The sequence below is a fragment of the Myotis davidii genome, unplaced genomic scaffold, assembly GCF_000327345.1.
Source record: "Myotis davidii unplaced genomic scaffold, ASM32734v1 scaffold266, whole genome shotgun sequence".
Classification (NCBI taxonomy): domain Eukaryota; kingdom Metazoa; phylum Chordata; class Mammalia; order Chiroptera; family Vespertilionidae; genus Myotis; species Myotis davidii.
In genome coordinates this window covers 2,018,403-2,033,924 of record NW_006300032.1, presented here as the reverse complement: position 1 = coordinate 2,033,924, position 15,522 = coordinate 2,018,403, and the positions used below count along the sequence as shown (strand labels likewise).

The 15,522-nt window shown below is 40.9% G+C and overlaps 1 protein-coding gene across 2 annotated transcripts in view; it reads left to right on the top strand.

Annotated features, from left to right (window-relative positions):
* Positions 1-15,522, top strand: part of ECT2L (epithelial cell transforming 2 like) — a 58,729-nt gene that overhangs the window by 9,857 nt on the left and 33,350 nt on the right. For both annotated transcript variants that reach the window (XM_006776188.2, XM_006776189.2), the window contains 5 exons: positions 4,046-4,208; positions 9,656-9,908; positions 10,738-10,906; positions 12,294-12,432; positions 14,102-14,270. In XM_006776188.2, coding sequence (XP_006776251.2) covers positions 4,046-4,208; positions 9,656-9,908; positions 10,738-10,906; positions 12,294-12,432; positions 14,102-14,270 — 893 coding nt within the window. The remainder of the gene's footprint in view (positions 1-4,045; positions 4,209-9,655; positions 9,909-10,737; positions 10,907-12,293; positions 12,433-14,101; positions 14,271-15,522) is intronic.

Genomic DNA, 15,522 nt, shown 5'->3' with positions numbered 1-15,522 from the left:
TGCACCTTATTTTATTGTGTTTTGTAATACCAAATGAGAGCAAATTGTCTGTCAAGAGCCAGTGAAATGACTGAGAAGCCTGCCTCAGACAGTGATGAGTTAGATCAGTGATCCATTGGGGTTAACTGTTCTTGGTGTTGGCATAGTCTCATTCAACTTGAATGTTAATCTCTATCAATACTGAGAAGAGCCCTAACCGGTTTGGCTCAGTGGATAGAACGTCGGCCTGTGGACTCAACGGTCCCAGGTTTGATTCCGGCCAAGGGCATGTACCTTGGTTGCGGGCACATATCCAGTAGGGAGTGTGCAGGAGGCAGCTGATCGATGTTTTTCTCTCTCATCGATGTTTCTAACTCTCTATCCCTCTCCCTTCCTCTCTGTAAATAATCAATAAAATATATTTTAAAAAAATACTGAGAAGATTCCCCAAGGGACATTTCTGTCTGCAGACACTATATGCTGCAGGACATGCACCACTCCATTCTTTGCCCTCCTGCTTACATCATGCGTACATGCATACACGAGCACACAGGCACACATGTGCGCGCGCACGCACACACACACACACACACGTGCTTTCCCCAGACTGACATGCCAACAGGTTCATTTTAAAGCCACTTTGTTTTGTCTCAGGTTGTGACAAAGCTGCATGGGCAGGAATCAAGAGAGCTGGGCCTTAAAATAGAGCCGGGGGAGTAGAAACACACAATAATAGGCAATCATTCAACCTTGGAACTAAAACAGGCAGCCTCTTTTCTTTTTTTCAAAAAGTCCTTTTTGTTTTGCAATAACTTTAACTTACAGAAAAGTTGCAAAAACGGTATAAATAATTTATTTAAACTGTCCATCTGGATTCCTCAATTGTTAACATTTTTTGCCATATTATTCCAAATCATTTGAGAGTAGATTGTAAACATGTTGCCCCACTAACCCTATGCCTTTCAGTAAGTCCTAAAAAAACAAGGAGAGCCGGCTGAAAAATCAAGTACATGCTCTAATAGCAGGACATCAGCATTTATTGAGCACTACCATCCAACTCACAGACTCCATTCAATATTCCCGATTTTTCCAACAATGTCCCTTATAAATCATCCTTTCCTTCTCATTCCAGAATCCAATCCACAGTCACCGATTGTATTTAATTTTTATGTCTCTATAGCCACGTTCAATTGCTCAGTGTTTCCTTGTTTTCTCTTGACACTTGAAGAGCACAGATGTATTACTTTGTTGAATGACCTTCAGTTTGTGGTTGGCTGACATTTCCTCAGGATCACAAGCAGGGTATTACATTCTGGGCAGGAAGAACACAGAAGCGATGCTGTGTTCTCAGTGGATCCCATCGGGGGCCAACCATGTCCTTGTGTCCCACTGATCGTGATGTTGACTTTACTGCTTGGTTAAGATGACTAATTATGGCCCTAACCGGTTTGGCTCAGTGGATAGAGCATCAGCCTGCGGACTCAAGGGTCCCAGGTTCGATTCTGGTCAAGGGATGTATTTTCGTTGTGGGCACATCCCCAGTAGGGAGTGTGCAGGAGGCAGCTGATTGATGTTTCTCTCTCATCGATGTTTCTAACTCTTTATCCCACTCTCTTCCTCTCTGTAAAAAAATCAAAATATATATTAAAAAAGATGACTAATTATGAAGTATTTTGTATTAATTCATTAATAACTAAAAAGTATTGGAGTGATTACCTTGAAATGAATTAAAAATATTTGAATCCATGCAAATATCCTGTTTCTCATCAAACTTGTTTGCTGCATCCATTGGTGATTCTTATCTGAAGCATTTATTACTATGATAGCTACCAAGTGGTGATTTTTCTAATCTAATTCCTCTACATGTGTGAGCTGGTGTTCTGTTGCAAGGTAGAATTTGCCCTCCTCTCACGACTTGTAGATGAGGCTCTAGCTAAGCCAGCAGTTTGGGTAAATTCCTGGTCAAGACTCTCTCTGGGTCTAGTGGATGTTCAGCAACTTGTTCATGAATGTAGCTAAGGCCTTTTTGTCCCTAACTGGAGGTGCTGTTTTCATTTCACTTGGAAACTTTCTGAGGCGTGACCCACTCTATGGGAATGTAGGTCAAAGAAGACCCACGGGAGAATGAGATCTGTTCAGAATCATTACTTTTCTTGCAGTGAATCCATCTGTCCATTACGACCCAGCAACAGGGCAGCAGTAGTCCCTTAGAAGAGAGAAAAAGTTCTAGTCTCAGTGGCCTGAGGTAAATGAGTTCTGGTAGATTCTTATTGTCAAGTTTCCAATCAGGCATTTGTGACCAGTAATTCCATGAAGTTTGGAGGAGATGAGAAATTCCAGAGAAGAGTTTGATTTACTGGTACCTGGATTGCTCCCAAACTTTCTTATTCTAGAGATTCTTATTCAAGGTGGCCACCCTCAGGGAGCTTGGGACTGTGGCAGATGTTTATGCTAATATCCAAAAAGGACAGTCATTTTTGTTGTTGTTTGTTTTTATACAGTTGGTGGCTGCAGGGCCAGCAATGCATCTTTCATGGGCTGTTGAATGTCTCTTTGGCATCGATAGCCCCAAGATGACTACTTTAATAGGGCCTTAGATTTTGTCTTTATTCAAGAGCTGTGCTGAGGCAGCTTGAAATGCAGTGTAAGAAGTTTTCTTGATGGATGTCATATAAAAAAGTTTTCTTTATAGATGTCACATTAAGAAATTATTGAATTTCTTTAGGTATGATGATAGTATTCGATAATATATTTTTTAATGTTCTCCTTGTTTAGTATACACACTGAAATGTTTATAGATAAAATATGATGTCTTGGAGTTATTTTAAAATAACATGGAAGTGGGGAAATGAGGAGGAGGAGGAGGAGGAGGAAGAAGAAGAAGAAGAATTTTAAAAAGCTGTGTATCTGTCTCCTTGTGAATACCTTAGAGTAGGGGAGCGCCATAACTGACACAGCTCTATTTGAGAGGTGTCTGTTGCCCGCATTAGGATTAATTACACAATTGGATCATGATCATAGGTAGTCTCTTAAAGTGCCCTAGAAATTGTCAGTGGTTTACATGAAGTGGCCGTGGGTGTCTGAACTATATCAAAGTTGTCCATATTTCCAAACATTTTTAAAGGAAAAGGCTCTCGTGTTCTCCTCACTCCGTGCACTTTGCAGTTGATGTGAGAAGACATTTAAAGATGTTTCTGGCATTTTCTGTTTTTTAATCTGTAAGATGGTGTTACCTATTTGGTTATTGGCTAGAAGTTCTGAGTTATCTGTATCTATAGTTTGTAAAAAAAACAAAACAACCGAGACAAGCTCTTGGTGCTTTTTGCTTGGCGTCGAGGCTGTGGGCAGGGTGCCTGTGAAGAGTGGACCAGGGACTGCAGTGGGCATCCACTTAGCTTCAGGCTGTCCTGTTTGTGTTCATAGTGACATGACACTCTGCTAGTCTTAGCTCTGGAAAAGGGGGGTCAGCTGGCGTGAGAAGAGTTTGGGTCTTTTTCAGTTAAGTGTGGTAGTTTTAAACTGTTTGTTCTTAAACTGTATAATTCTTTATTTTCAGCAAAGTGAAGACTCACTGCATCAATGAAAGTTCAAGAACCTTCTGTACTAAACACAATTTGGAATGTTTTTTTTTTTTTTTTACTTTTATATACTTAGAATACCGAAATATTTTTTGAAGTTAAATAAACAGTATTACATTAAAAAATATTAGAAAAAATAGCAAATTTTACCCAAAGCAAGTAAAAGGAAAAGAATAATGAATAGTAAAAATAAATAAAATAGAAAATGAACAATTTAAAAAATCTACAAAAACAAAAGCTGTTTTTTAAAAAAAGTAACAAAGTTGACAAACTGAGTAACAAAGAAATAAAGAGAGAAAACATAAATTATCCAATGTCAGGACTAAAAAAGGGGGTATTGCTATAAATCCTACAAACATTAAAAGGTATTATAAGAAAAGTTTCAATAATTTTATACTCACAAGTTCAACAATTTAAATAGATGTTTTATTTTGTACAGTTCATGGATATTGGTGTTCTGAACTAAATTTCTGTGTGTTTCTTCTTAGGTTTGTCCATGACCAGTTTTCAGAAAGGATGAAAGTGTCCAAAGTGGATTTCTCCACAGTGTTACCACGCTTCATTTCTCTCTACATCTTTTCCTTTCTGAGTCCAAAAGATTTGTGTGCAGCTGCACAAGTCAGCTGGCCCTGGAAGTTTTTAACTGAACAGGTTTACTACTTGTTACTTCCTAGCTAGGGTTCAAATACAACAGTCATCTGTAATGAGGCTGCTGGGGTAACTTTCTTCCCAGAGATAACGGGGGTATCTGAACCATACCTAACGTATCCTTAAGGAAAAAAATAGGGATACGTACATTATTTTGTAAGTAACAGATATACATTATTCTAATAATTCATGTAATTATAATATTTTTTAAGTACTCAATTATTTAGAAAATATTTTACCTTGGCTAAAAATGTCCATTCTTTCCTAAAAATTATTTAAGCTTTGGTTTTTATATAATACTAGAGGCCTGATGCATGAAATTTATGCGGGGGTGGGGGGATCCCTCAGCCTAGCCTGAACACTTTCCATTCCAGGACCCTTCAGGGAATGTCCGATGGCCAGTTTGTATGACATACCAGCTGTATGACATCCCTCTCACAATCTGGGACCACTGGCTCCAAACTGCTCACCTGCCTGTCTTCCTGGTTGCCCCTAACTGCCCTCCTCTGCTGGCCTGGTCACCCCTAACTGCCCTCTCTTGCCGGCCTGGTCGCCCCTAACTGCCTCTGCCTTGGCCCTCGCCACCATGGCTTTGTCCGGAAGGATGTCTGGAAGGATGTCCGGTCTAATTAGCAAATTAACCTTTTATTAGTATAGACTAGAGGCCTGATGCATGAAATGTGTGCATGGGGAGAGGTGCTCCCTTAGCCCAGCCTGCGCCCTCTCACAGTCCGGGAGCCTCGTGATTGATCTACCCCCAAAGGGAGGCCCCGCCCACCCGCCTCAGTGCCACCCACCAGGTAGCCTGGGCCTCCCTCTTTGGGGTGATCGATTGTAGGGTTCCACAGTGGGTCCCAAAGAGGGAGGTCCTGCCCACCTGGCAGGGGCTCCGCAATGGATCACACCCTGCAGAGGGAGGCCCCACCCACCTGCCACAGCCCGCTGGTCGGTGGCCTGGGCCTCCCTCTTTGGGGCAATTGTGGATCCCCCCGATTGATTGCCCCGCCAGCCGGTGGCCTGGGCCTCCCTCTACGGCAGTGGTTCTCAACCTTCTGGCCCTTTAAATGCAGTTCCTCATGTTGTGACCCAACCATAAAATTATTTTTGTTGCTACTTCATAACTGTAATTTTGCTAGTGTTATGAATCGTAATGTAAATATCTGATATGCAGGATGGTCTTAGGCGACCCCTGTAAAAGGGTCGTTCGACTGCCAAAGGGGTCGCGACCCACAGGTTGAGAACCACTGCTCTACGGGGTGATCATAGGGTGATGGCAGGGCCCCCCAACCAATCGCATCATACCCGCCTTGGCTGGCTTGGCGTCAGTGGGTATCATAGCATGGTCAGTCCAGGTGGTTGTTGTGCTATTTGGCTGTTCGGTCAATTTGCATATTACAGTTTTATTATTATAGACTAGAGGCCTGGTGCACGAATTCATGCACCAGTGGGGTCCCTCAGCCTGACCTGTGGGATTGGGCTTAAACTGGCTCTCCAACATCCCCTGAGGGGTCCCGGATTGCAAGAGGGTGCAGGCCAGGCTAAGGGACCCCACTGGTGCACGTTTGGGGCTGGCAAGAGAGGTTGGCTAGCCAGGGAGAGACTGTAGGAGGGCTCCAGGGCATATCTGGCCCATCTCACTCAGTCCTGATCGGCTGGACCCCAGCAGCAAGCTTACCTACCAGTTGGAGCATCTGCCCCCTGGTGGTCAGTGCACATCATAGTGAGCAGTTGAGTGGCCTTAGCATATCATTAGCATATTATGCTTTGATTGGTTGAGTGGCTGAACGAACAACCGGACACTTAGCATATTAGGGTTTTATTATATAGGATTATTTTATCCATGGTAATTCACAATTTCAACTGAGCTCTCTTTGGCTAATATCTGTAAAGAAGATAAGCCTGCCTCTGACATATTTGTCCCTTCATTTCTTTTTAAAAGGCTTAATAAAATGTGATGGGGACATACTTTAAAAACAAGTCAATAACTTACTTCTTGAACCTGTACACACTTACCAGGGTGGCTTATGGGAGATTCTGATCCCAGAGGACACCTCACTGTCTGTGATTGGGCCACATGCAAGAGCCAACTGTGGGCTTTTTATTGCTACAAAAAAGTCCAGGCTTAGTGTTTGCATGGTGTATTGTTCTCTTTCTATTTTCAACCTTTCTATGTCCTTATGTTTAAAAAATATGTCGTATAAACAGAATATGGTGGTGGTGGTTGTTTTTTAACATTTAGCAGTCTTTGACTTTTAGCTGGGGTAATTTGGTCTGTTTACATTTATGTAAATACTGATATATTTGGGCCCAACTCTACCATTTTACTATTTATTTTTTGTTTGTTCCATGTGTTTTGTATTTCATTTTTCTCCTTGTCTTCTTTTGGAGTACTTAAATATTTATTTATTTTTATTGTTAATTATGAATTCTTCAGAAGTTCTTTCATGGCTACCCTAGCGATTACAGCATGCATGCTAGGATTATTTCACCACTTATGAGATAAGACAAAGAGCTTAGAATCCTTTAACTCCATCCCTCTCGTTCCCCTTGGTTTCTATGCTTTTGTTGTCAGATATTCTAATGCCATCTATAATCTACACTAATAAAAGACAAAGATGTTAATTGACCATACCTTTGCTATGCCCTAAGCCACGCCCACCAGCCAATCAGAGCGACTATATGCAAATTAACCCAGCCAAGATGGTGGTTTGCAGCCACAGAGCTGGAGCAAGCAGGAGGTTTGGTTGCTCGGGCGATGGAGGAAGCCAAGCTTCCCGCCTGCTATAAGCCAGCTGTGGCCTCCCCTCATGGCAATAAAGTTTCAATTATAGAAGACAAATAAACCCCAGATACCTGCTTCCAGCCAGCCTTCACTGGGAGCTTGGGTGGCTGGGGGTTGTGGCCAGCCTGCAAACAGCCATCAACCCCTCACCCAGGCTGGCCACACCCTAATGGGGTGAGAGTCCCCACTGGGGGGCTTAGACAGCCTGAAAACGGCCCTCAGCCCCTCACCCAGACTGGCCAGGCACTCCAGAGGGAATCCCTATCCTGAAGGGGCTGTGGCCAGCCTGCAAACAGCATCAGCCCCTCACCCAGGCTGGCCAGGCACCCGAGGGGAGACCCCCACCCTGAAGTGGCTGTGGGCCAGCCTGCAAACAGCCACCAGCCAAACAGCCAACATATGTAAAAGATACAAACACTTAAATATATATGTTAACTTCACATGACTTTATTACAATTATATTTTAATTATTATTTTTCAATTACAGTTACATTCAATATTATTCAGTATCAGTTACAGGTGTATAGCATAGTGGTTAGACAATCATGCACTTTACAGAGTGGCCCCCCTGTAATTCTAGTATCCACCTGGCACCATGCAAAGTTATTATTGACTATATTCCTTATGCTGTAATTTACATCTCTGTGTCTATTCTGTAACTACCAATTTGTACTTCTTAATCCCTTAACCTTTTTCACCAACCCCTAACCCCCTTAGTAGTATTATTTTATATAGTCAATATATATTTTTTATATAGTCAATATTTATAAGTAACAACATATTTACTTTTTTTTGTTGTTGCTCTTCATACCTTCCTACATCTCTGAGTTTCCATTTGGGATCATTTTCCTTCTGAATTCTCTTTAATATTTCGTTTCATGCAACATGCTGATGACAAATTCTTTTATTTTTTATTTTTAAAATGTCTCTTTTCACCTTCATAACTAAAGGTAGTATCACTGGAAATTTGAACTCTAGGTTGGCAGTTAATTGTTTATAGTATTTGATATTTTTCCATTGTTCTCTGGCTTCTACAACTATTTTTTGAGGAGTAGGAAGTTTTATAGTTGTTCCTTTAAAGGTAATATTTCTATTTCCTCTAGTTGCTATATGTTTTTTCTCTCTTTTGATTTGTGTAATTTTACCACAATGTACCTAGAGTTTGTGTGTGTGTGCATGTGTGTGTGTTTGTACATTTATCCTGTTTTGTGTTTTGCAGTGATTTTTGAATCTGAGATTTAATGTCCTTTATCTATTTTGCAAAGTTCTCAGATGCTATCTCTTTAGATATTGCTTCTGCCCCATTTTCTCTCTTTTCCTTGTGGGATTCCAATACTTATCTTAGACTGACTCACCATATCCCATAAGTTTCACATTTTCTCATATGTCTTTTCCTTCCATTTGGCTGTCATTGTTTCAGTCTGGACTTTTCTTCTGGCCTGTCATTTAGTTGACTAATTACCTCTTGAACTGGATTCTAATTTGCTCTTAAACTGGCCCATCGAATTCTAAATTTTAGTTATATTTTTCAGTTCTAGAAAGTTGATTTGATTATCTTGCCAAAATTTTCCACCTAGCCATTTCATTTCTTAGACATATTAAGTATAGGTTATTTTTTTAAAAAGTTTATATGTGATAATTACAACATCTGGATCTCCTGAGGGTCTCTTTCTATTTACTCAAAGACAAAAGAAGAAACGAATAATTGTCTTTTTGGTGGCCTACTATTTTTGATTGAATACCACATACTGAGTATAAGTAGTTAATGTGATCATTTGAGTCTCTGGATGATGTTATCTTCCTCCAGAAAGAATTTGCTTTTGGCTCTGGCATTTGGTTTGGTTAGGAATAGATCCCTGAAACCCAATCAGAGAATGAGCTGTTTCAAAGCTAGCTTCAGTCCTGGTGATAGTTTTCCCAATTCCTCATTGTCCTTGCTGAAAAGGATCTCAACTGAAAGCCTGGTGTGGTTACCAGGGTCCCTCCCCTTAATGAGCCCTAAATTTAAATTTGTTTCCTCTCCTCCCTGTGAAAATGCCTAGAAGTCTTCGCAGCTTCTAAGTTGTTCACTTGTGGCTTTCTGCTCAGCTTGTCAGCCTGAACTTCACTTTGGAGCTGTCTGACTCCCTGCTGTGAGAGTGATGCCCAGGATCAGGCATCTCTGGATTCCCTGCTCCCTGTGTCGGGGCTGCACAGTCCTTATTGCCCTGGTAGCTCTACAATGACTTCAAATAATCGTTGTATAATATTTTGTCAAGATATTTAATTAGATTCAACCACATGAAATCCACTGTTTTTATATATCAAAACTGGTTGCATATGGGCCATATCATATGGTTCAATCAAAGTTGTTCTCTCTGGGAGGATTGGTCTGAAACAAACAACTACATCATTGCTAGAAGCAGAAGTCCCAAAATCTAGGCTTAAAGTAACCAAATGCTATGGGGCACTGGATGTATAGACCGAAATGACTAATACATATATTCATACATAATCAAAGGATAGTTTTGCTATGGAGAAATGAATGTTATTTCTCGGCATCAAGATTAGATGGCAAATCAACTGCACTAGGAATCTGAAAGTATTCAAAAATACTATTTGTGTACCTAAAAGCATTATCACTAGGAAACTGACCTTTAAAAAACTCACAACTCATCTTTCTCCGAAGGACTGCATATGGATGCCCAAATGCATCAAGCTGGGATGGTTTCTGCCCTATACGCCAACAGATCATGAGTACGGTGCTTGGAAGCACCATTACATCGCGTGTGTGTGCAACTTAGACTGGCTGACACCTCGGGAAGCCGCCGCTGTTTATGGGACCCTGAATGAACCCAAAACAGACGACGAGGAGCTACAGGAGAGACACAGAGAGAAGTGCCTACGGAAAATAATTTGGGGGGAAATTGCCCTGCGCAAGAGTGAGTAGCATTTAAAAACTTCACAGCCTAACCGAGTGTTGTAGAAACCAATGGGTTTACATACAACTTCCCAGAGGAGCAGCATGTGGAGGCCATCCTCTGAAGTATGTTCAGAACAAGCTCTTTTTTTCTTCACTGTCTATTTCAAGATAATGGATAAGCAAAAGGGATTTCAGATGAATTATGTAAGGTCAATTGTCAGTACCTCCACTGCTGTCCTAGTTTTTCTTTTACTTATAAGACCAAAGATAAGGAGGAGAGAGAAGTACAAACACAGGCAAAAGCAAATAAATAGGTTCAGAACAGTGCAGAAGAATTGGGATTGGTGAAAAGGGAGGAGAAATGAAAGGGAATGAAAATAGGAAGAATGGCTTTTTTTTTTTTTAAGTGGAAAGGGAGCTGGGACAAGACACACGTTCAGCTAAGCCTTCTGATTTGTGTGTAAAGTTAATTGACAAGGCTGACTTGAGTTCTCCCATTTTGTTTTTGTCTTTTTACTGAATCGCCCTCTGTGAGATTGTAACAAACGGGAAATTACTTGAAGCCCAGAAGGACAGAAATGGATGGGAAGCCTATAAATTAACTGGCTTCCACAAGAAAAGAGTTGCCTGTTCTCTGAGCTTTGTTTCTTGACCTCAAATGACTGGGAACTTGCAGCCACAGCGCTGACAGGATAAGAAATCCAAACAGAGCCCATGAAAGTGGCTATAATGATTGCCGTTTGGAATTCTGCCCTGGGACAGCTTTATTTTTGATGCCTTTATCTATGGAGCCTTGGCCGGGAGAAGCGTGCAGTCAACAGCCAAGCCGGCTGCTGTTTGTTTTTCAGAGGAGTTATTCCGAGCCCGACCCCCCTGGGTGAGCGGAACACGCTGCTCTAGATTGTTCAAATCCCGATGCCAGCCACGTCTCCCCCAGACGGTGAGGGACCGAGTGGGATTACATGGAGCTTTGGAGAAACAGCTTGTTTTGGCTTCCTTAGAAGCTCTGCCCAAGCGGTAAGCAAACCTCCATCTACTGAAGGCTCAGGCCCACCCCAATACCAGTTCTAGAATAATCAGCTAACACGCAGGATCTCTCGCCGTTATATGGCTCTTAACCTTTGATAGAGCAAGAACAGTTGTCTTTTTTGTTGTTGTTAATCCTCACCTCAGGGCATTTTCCTATTGATTTTTAGAGAGAGTGGGAGGGGGGAGAGACACACAGAGAGAAACATTGTTGATACTAGAGAAACACATCAATTGATAGCCTCCAGCACACGCCCTGATGGGGGCCGGGGATGGAGCCTGCAACTCAGATACATGCCTTTGACTGGATTTGAACCCAGGACCATTCAGTCCCAGGGCCGACACTCTATTCACTGAGCCAAATTGGCTAGGACAGTGGTCGGCAAACTGCGGCTCGCGAGCCACATGTGGCTCTTTGGCCCCTTGAGTGTGGCTCTTCCACAAAATACCACGTGCGGGCATGCACGTACAGTGCGATTGAAACTTCGTGGCCCATGCGCAGAAGTTGGTATTTTGTGGAAGAGCCACACTCAAGGGGCCAAAGAGCCGCATGTGGCTCGTGATCTGCGGTTTGCCGAGCTGCAGTTTGCCGACCACTGGGCTAGGGTAACGGTCTTTAGCATGCTTTCTGAAGAGAGTACTATATAACAATGGTCTTTAGCAAGCTTTCTATGAAGAGGCCATATGGTGGATATAGTATATTTTCCGTATAGAGTTATTGAGCAAAAATATCCCTTTTTTGCAGAAATTTGTTGTAGGGCTTAAGCATATCCCAGTGGTAATGTGGGGGTGGGAGTGAGTGGAGAGAATGGAGACGTCACTCGGAAAACCATTGCCTGGATGAGCGAGGAAATATAAAATCTCCCTGCTGCCCCTTTTCAAAATGTCGTCTTGAACCCCTAAGTAAGCCAATACCTTCATGTTCAGAGCCCCACAAAAGCTAAGCTGCAAGAGGACTTTCTGGCATCCCACAGATGGAGGAGGGAGGCCTAAAGAGCAGCTTTGGCCCCAACCTGCCCAGGAGACCCATTTGCTTCTGTCCCAAAACCACAGGGAGAAATGGAAGTGCTGAGGCCACTTGCCTTGTGTACAATATCACTGATGACCACAGAGGACATATTATCAAAATCAAATTAAGAGAACGTGAGCCCTGGCCAGGGTGGCTCAGTTGGTTGGAGCATCATTCCCACACCGAGGGGTGGCAGGTTCGATTCCCCGGCGGGGCACGTACCTAGGCTTGCGGACTCAACCCCGGACAGGCGCGTGCAATGTTTCTCTTTCTCCCTTCCTCTCTGAAATCAATATAAACATTAAAAAAAAATTTTTTTTAAAGAGAGAGAAAATGAGAACTTCACTTATTTCCCCTTCCCCCCTACAGAAGTAATGTTTTTGGAAGACATACCTACCCTTCATTATCAAAGAAAAGTTGGCGTGGAGTTTTAAAAAATGATGACAGCCCTTCGCATGGTTTCCAGACACACTTCATATTAATATCATCTCGGATTCCTGCGCATGAGGTATAAGGCTAGAAAGCCAGGTCTTTCTGGAATCAAGTTTTTTCACTGACATTAGAAATTGCATGGCAATCTTTTGGCCACCGTGTGTGTGAAAATGATTCATCTGAAAGAAAATTGGTCTGATCTAAGTGGAAATTTACAGGCCCAAGACAGTTTTAAAAATGAGAAGCAGTAAAGATAACCATAAATTAAAATTATTTTTTAAAAGGCCTAACCTGCAGGTATCCAATAAATTCTTATTGAATTGAATTTGTTGCACTTAAACCACAAAAGAGCAAGGTTATTACAGATTATTTTAAAACTTCTTTGGAATACCAAGGAATTTGATAATATCACGTACCCACCATCTCTCAAAAAAATAATGACAGAAATCCTATTTTGTGATCTATTTAATGAGGGTGTCATTAAATTAAATATGCTCTTTCTATAATGAAGTTATATATTTTAATTTTAATATGAATAAGAAAAATAAAGGAAGTACACATATACATTAATATACACACAGGGCATATGTAAGCAATAACATTTAGTAGGTTATATCCATTGACCTACTTAAAGTTTTCCAATAAAATTTCTATTTACAACAAAATGTTTGTTTTCGAGATATGAAATCACATCTATCTCTGGGCATCTAGGAGTTGACCTTGGTCATTCACAGTGGCTCGCTTAGCGTGTCCACATGGAAGCAAGGTCAGAGTTTTGATTTCCACATGGGCCACAGATAGTTTTCCCTAATTGTTTAGTAGTGCATCATACTGTGTGCGCACAGAGGATAATTGGTGACATGGTATGGGTGAATAAGCAGGTATAAAGTAAGTCCATTCTCCTATTTGTCTTCTCTATAAAAGACTGTCATAATTACTTATTTGATTATCAATATAAAGGGGGGTTAGGTAAAAAATAGGGCGTAACCATGTGGTAATTCTCTATTCTGTTGAACTGTGACCTCCAGAAAGTGGCATGAGATTTGAGAAAGAAAAATCAATGATTTCAATGACTTTTTGACCTGTCTGCTCCTAATAAAGCTTTATCACAATGAAAAGTTTACTTGTTGAATTCAAGGAACAGTGTTTTAAATTTTTATTTAAATAGAAAATATTTATAATTTAAAAATTCAGCCTGGCCAGTGTTGCTCACTGGTTGAGCGTTGACCCAGGAACCAAGAGGTCACCATTCGATACATCGGCAGGGCACATGCCCAGGTTACCTGCTTGATCCCCAGTAGGGGGTGTGCAGGAGGCAGCCAATCAATAATTCTCACTTTTGAATGTTTCTATCTCTCTATCTCACTCCCTTCCTCTCTATTTTTTAAAAGTTCATAACTTAGGAGAAAACAAAATCTAAGAAGTCTGTTGCAAAATTGAATGATCTCAATTTTATTATTTTTTAAAAGTTGTATATATGTCTCTGTCTGAGTAGAAGAAAATAACTTAATAGAATTTATCTCTGAGTGCTGGTGCTACAAATGTATATAATTTTCTCCTCTTATAATTAGAAAAGAAATAATTTTTTAAAATTCCAGTGAAGGAGAAAGCGTATTGTTCTCTTTCCATAATTTCTGAAAAAAAGTCTTTACAAATCACAGATTACAAATTCATTAAATTCCTTTCATTAGCAATAGTCTAAGGTAATGGGCTTTGGTTCCTACAGCTTTGGTTTTATTTTCTAGATGGTGGTGGACAGTGTTAAGGCAGGTGTCATTTCTGTGGTGTACGAACACAGTGGCATGACCTTGGAGAGCCTGCTGTATCTCACAGATAAAGCCCTGGGTAGGCAAAAGGCACAGAGCATGGGAATATTCACCGATGGAGATAGCAGGGAAATCAATTTACTCCAAGGTAAGATGGGGTTGGAAAGAACAACCCACTTTACACTGGTGTGGTATTTGTCCTAGTCAGTGTATGACCTTCAGAGTACCCTTGAAATTCCAATTTGTTAAGAAGGTTGATAACCCAGCTCAGAGAAATCAGGCAGGAGTTCTATTCAGGCCTTCCACTGATTTAATGAGGCCCACCCACACTAGGGAATCTGCTTTACTCGGTCTATCTATTCAGATGTTAATGTCACCCCAAATCACCCTCACAAACACACCCAGATTAATGCTGGACCAAATTTCTGGGGAAAGTGACAGGTTAAATTAACCATTACATCATTAAACAACAACTCCCTTTTCCCCCTCCCCTGAGCCTCTAGGCATTACTATCCAACTTCCTGTTCTTATGAGTGTGACTATTTTAGATATCTCATATAACTAGAATCATACAGTTACTTTTTGTGACTGGCTATTTCATTTAACATAATGTCTTCAAGGTTCACCCATATTATAGCATGTAACACGATTTTCTTCCTTTTTTATTTTTTAAGGCTGAATAACATTCTACTGTACCCATAACCACATGTGGTTCATTCATTCATTGATGAACGCTTGGGTTGCTTCCACCTCTTGGCTATAGTGAATAGTGCTGTTAAGAATATAAATACGGCCCTAACTGGTTTGGCTCAGTGGATAGAGCATCGGCCTACAGACTGAAGGGGCATGTACCGTGGTTGCGGGCACATCCCCAGTAGGGGGTGTGCAGAAGGCAGCTGATCAATATTTCTCTCTCATCGATGTTTCTAACTCTCTATCCCTCTCCCTTCCTCTCTGTAAAAAAATCAATAAAATATATTTTTTAAAAAGAATATAAGTACACAAATATATCTTAGAGATCCTGTTTTTAATTCCTTTATATATACCCAGAAGTGAAATTGGTGGATATATGGTAGTTCAATTTTTAATTTTTTGAAAAAACATTATGCTGTTTTTCATAGTGGCTACACCACTTTACAATCCCATCAACAGTGCACAAGGGTTTGAATTTCTTTACATCCTTATCAACACTTGTTATTTTCTGTGTTTGTTTTTTTCATAGTAGCCATCCTTATGGGTATGAGATAATATCTATTGTGGCTTTGATTTGCATTTCTCTGATGATGTTGAGCATCTTTTCATATGCTTGTTGATCGTTTGTATAAGTTCTTTAGAGAAATGTCTATTTAAGCCTTTGCCCATTTTTTAATTTGGTTCTTTGATTTTTTTGTTATTGAGTT